General features: G+C 43.9%; 1 protein-coding gene across 1 annotated transcript; it reads right to left on the reverse strand.

Moving 5' to 3' along the window:
• Positions 1-375: 375 nt before the first annotated feature.
• On the reverse strand, positions 376-3,684 carry LOC132911423 (protein hairy). Its single transcript, XM_060968037.1, has 3 exons — positions 3,115-3,684; positions 2,527-2,622; positions 376-2,127 (listed from the first exon to the last, which is right to left on the reverse strand). Exons 1-3 carry the CDS (start codon positions 3,265-3,267, stop codon positions 1,294-1,296), a joined length of 1,083 nt encoding a protein of 360 aa, XP_060824020.1. The 5' UTR covers positions 3,268-3,684; the 3' UTR covers positions 376-1,293.
• Positions 3,685-4,011: the final 327 nt, after the last annotated feature.

A 4,011-nucleotide genomic window follows, 5' to 3' on the forward strand; every position in this document is an offset into this window, starting at 1 on the left:
CTAGACTACCTGCGAAATTCTCTTTCGTATGATAGAATGCTCTTATAGGATTATACTTTTTTCTCTTAAACTTGGTATGGCTACGAGTAAATTGTATTTGAAGAGTGAAAACTTGTAATAATGAACGATCGATCTTCGCTTCTTTCGTATTTATCTCTTTTCGTATATTATCGATTTTAATTTGTTAATATAGTTAAGCGAAGATATATTCAAAATGGAAGCAATGTTAAAGTTGAGAAACGTAGACTAGACTTATGATAGAAAAATTGCATTTAAAAAAGATGAAGTTTGAATCTGAAAAGATTGATTTAGAAATTGGTAAATCTAAAAAAAGTAATGGAGGTAAGGGAACGAGGAAATAAACGAGACAAATAATTGAGTTTTGACAAAGAGATCAATATTTATTTGATGCTCTTGTAGTTGATAAGCGTCGATCTTTTGTTCTATTCTCACGATAGAGAGGAATTTATAAATTTCTTTGCACTCGATATAAATATAAATTAGGACAGATCATACTCATACGATCACGCTCAGCCTCTCACGCTCTCCCGCTCTCTTTCTTCTTTCACGCACAAGGCTTAACTAATCTATAAACTAGGCGATTTTGCAGTTAGTTTTACATACGTTCCTCGTACTTATTACAACCACGGTACACGACAAAACACTCGCTTGGCCGTTTTCTCCGTACAAGAAACAGAATGGAAGACCTCGGTGATTCTTGTTGCATAAGGCACTTAAAATATGATATTCGTCTAACGATATATACAAAAGGAAAAAGGAAATCAAAATAGAACGCGAAAACATCGTCGAGGAAGGAAAGAAACAGGGAACAGGACGATACCGATGAAACGAAAAATGATGAAACGATGAAGGTTTATGAAGGGTTATTTTTTAAATCCAGGTTCTCCACGAATATGATTTTTAACTGATAAAATAAAACAATATTTACAAGGCACTGTATAAGGCACTGCCTCATAGGCTACTGGCCGACTGCACGCACTCCGGAAATATCGAATTCTCACGGTCTGACAGCGACAAGATCCTAGCTCGCAGGACACCTTTCACCCTAACATAAACACGACTTCGAAAACGCGATACGTAAGGAACAATGATCCGTGTTCTGCGGGACTGTTCTCCAACCAATCCACGTCTCTTCCGCCGAAGCGTATATATCACTCGAGACATAACGACTTTTTCACCCGCGACCGTTTATACAACAATTAGTCCAAATTTTCTTCGATATCTTGACTCCAATGAGCAACATGAAAATCCAGATTCATCCTTGACAACTCTTTACCACGGCCTCCACGGTTTATCTTCCACTTCTGGCACAACGCTCTTCCTCATCACCAATGCAAGAGGTTTCTGAAGAGGAGGACTATACACACGAGGATCGAATTCTGGATCGCTGGTGTAGCCGTTGGCTGGCGACGTCGCGACGTCCCTGTGACTGTTTCCATTGGTGTACGCTGCAGGTTGTTCGCGGAAAGTCGCTGGAGGTGCTTCGAACGCTACTGGACTCGCCGCCGACGTGGACGTCGAGCTAGCAGAAGATGACGAAGACGATGCCGATGCCGTGCTAGCCGTTCTCTGAGGAATTGGGATCAGAGTTGGCAGAGGCGAGGTTGGCGCCGGAGATGTGGCTGGTGACGTAACAGGAGTTGCTTTTGCACCCGCTGGGAGCACCAACGCAATGTCTCCATTTGGTAATCTCGTTGGGACCAATTGAAGACCCGTGCCATTCGCGTTCGTGAAGAAGATCCCGTTCGATTGTTGCACCTGAATCCTCGGGGTTGCGTCCACTTGAGGAAGAATGTGCACTTGGAGCTGCGTAGTCGGTGGCGCCGGTTGGACAGGCTGCTGATTCGTCGCTTGCGTGTTGTTGCTTGCCTCGACCGGACCAAGGTAGGTGGCCAAGTGGGCCATCAAACGTCTCTTCACCGAGGCGTCCAGCCCGGGAAACCTGCCAACCTCACCGGCGCATTCCGTGAAACCAGCACGGAATTTGTTTAGTACGTTCGGATCGGTCGCGGCCGCCAGGGCAACCTGTTGACGCTGGAGCGATTCCAGGTGTTTCACTGTCATCTCCAGAATGTCGGCCTTCTCCAGTTTCGAATGTCGCGATGGCTGTAATCGCAAACATAATACCGCGATTATATAACAGTTCGGATCATAGGTAGCTGAATTTTGGATAAAAGTCGCGAAAAATTTGCAGTTGCGTTCTAAGTCTTATCTATATCGAACCTTCTGCCAATTTTTTGTTAATTAGTCGGAAATTAACGATATCGATAGTAATTTCGACCGATTTCTTACTAAAGAATTTTTCAACATAACAAAATAATAATACGATTTCCTTTTCAATGTAAATTTATGGTTTTATGGAATAAGTTATGATTTTGAACGCGAATTTTCAATTAAAACGTTATATTATCTATAGATAAAATTCAAAGAGAAGAAAAAATTGGCGATTGAAAATCGAATAACATGCGGGGGAGCGTTCGAATTACATGATGTCAAGATACTTACGTCTTTTTTCATGGCGTCCAGTATGAGGGTCTTCAGGTCGTTTAGGCAATTGTTAATGCGGGCTCGTCGCCGTTTTTCCATAATCGGTTTATTGCTCTGTAACAGAAAGAGGATAGTCACGTCAGGCACGTTGTCGAGTTACTTCGTTCATTGCAAAACATCGTTTGGTCAACGGTGTAAAATCGATGTAATACTCTGTATTGCCATTGTTTCGAAGAAAGACAAACATCCGTCGAGACTAGTGCACTTTAATAATCATCGACAAAATTGTATTTCCCAATATCAACCATGATTCATCGATCTCTTTCATCGTATTTGTCGTCTACTTTAATTTATTTATTATTTATTATATAATCATTAAAAACACTATTTTCAAACTTTCTTCCAAAATTCACTGATTATAGTTTCGTGACGATGAAAAAGCCGCACGTTCAAACATCCTTCGAAAATTCTTAGACAGTCTCGAGAGACCGTCTTAGAAGTTTCAAAAGATTTTCGACTTCATGGATCGACCAGTCTCGTGACAATGAAAACGTTCCAAATCAATAAATTCCCGAAAGGACGTGAAATCTTGATAGAGACACTAACCCGCCGATTCTCTCCAGATCTTCTCGTAGTGGTAGTCGTGGTAGTGGTTTGCGCAGGAGGCTGTCCAGCTTCCTGGGGCACGTGTTGCGCCGGCGGCGTAGCACCGACAGTGACACCGCCTGTTGGCATCGTGGCACCCACTCCAGTCACCATCGTCCCAAAACAGTTCTTATATCACAGAACAGAAATCAAACGAAAAATTCGACAAATCGTTTGACACAATTTGCCGTTCTGCTACACACTGCACTATTAATCCAAAGTAACAATCTTTCTAGCGAATGTTCACTAAAACGTCTGGTCAGGTTGGTGTTTTGCACTCGTAATCCAAGAGACTGGTCAAACGATAATCGAAGAATATTCGAAGAGGATAGTTCGTATATTCTCGAACGAGAGAACAGAGTAAAGAGAACGTTGTCTCTCCACACGTCCCTTGCTCGCTCAACTCTCTCACTGAACTCCGACCACTCGGAACGGGCGTCAGAGTACGACTGACTGAACGAACGACGAACGTCTTCTGTCGTCTCGTCGAAGCGTGCCACCCGATGGAATGCCCGATGGAGGCGCTGCCACTTTAAGGGTGGGGGCAAACGGCGACCAGCCGACACAGGAGGGGATAGCGCGTGACGGTTTAACCTGGACTTCCCTTCCACCACCGAATTCCGACGGTCGGACGGCACCCGGTTGCCTTTAAGTGCCCCCACCCAGGACATGAACCCCCTCCCCTCCAGGTTCCTCTAAACCGACGATCGTGCCGGGTTGCCTCGCGCAAATCCCCACCAGAAAACCCAACTCCCGGACTCGGATCGATTCGATTTTTGTGCACTGTCATCGACTGTTTTTCCCTCCTTTCTCTCATTCTCCTTTTCTCTTTGTGGAAAATACGTTTCACTACCCTTC

This window comes from Bombus pascuorum, chromosome 10 (assembly GCF_905332965.1).
Source record: "Bombus pascuorum chromosome 10, iyBomPasc1.1, whole genome shotgun sequence".
NCBI classification, from domain to species: domain Eukaryota; kingdom Metazoa; phylum Arthropoda; class Insecta; order Hymenoptera; family Apidae; genus Bombus; species Bombus pascuorum.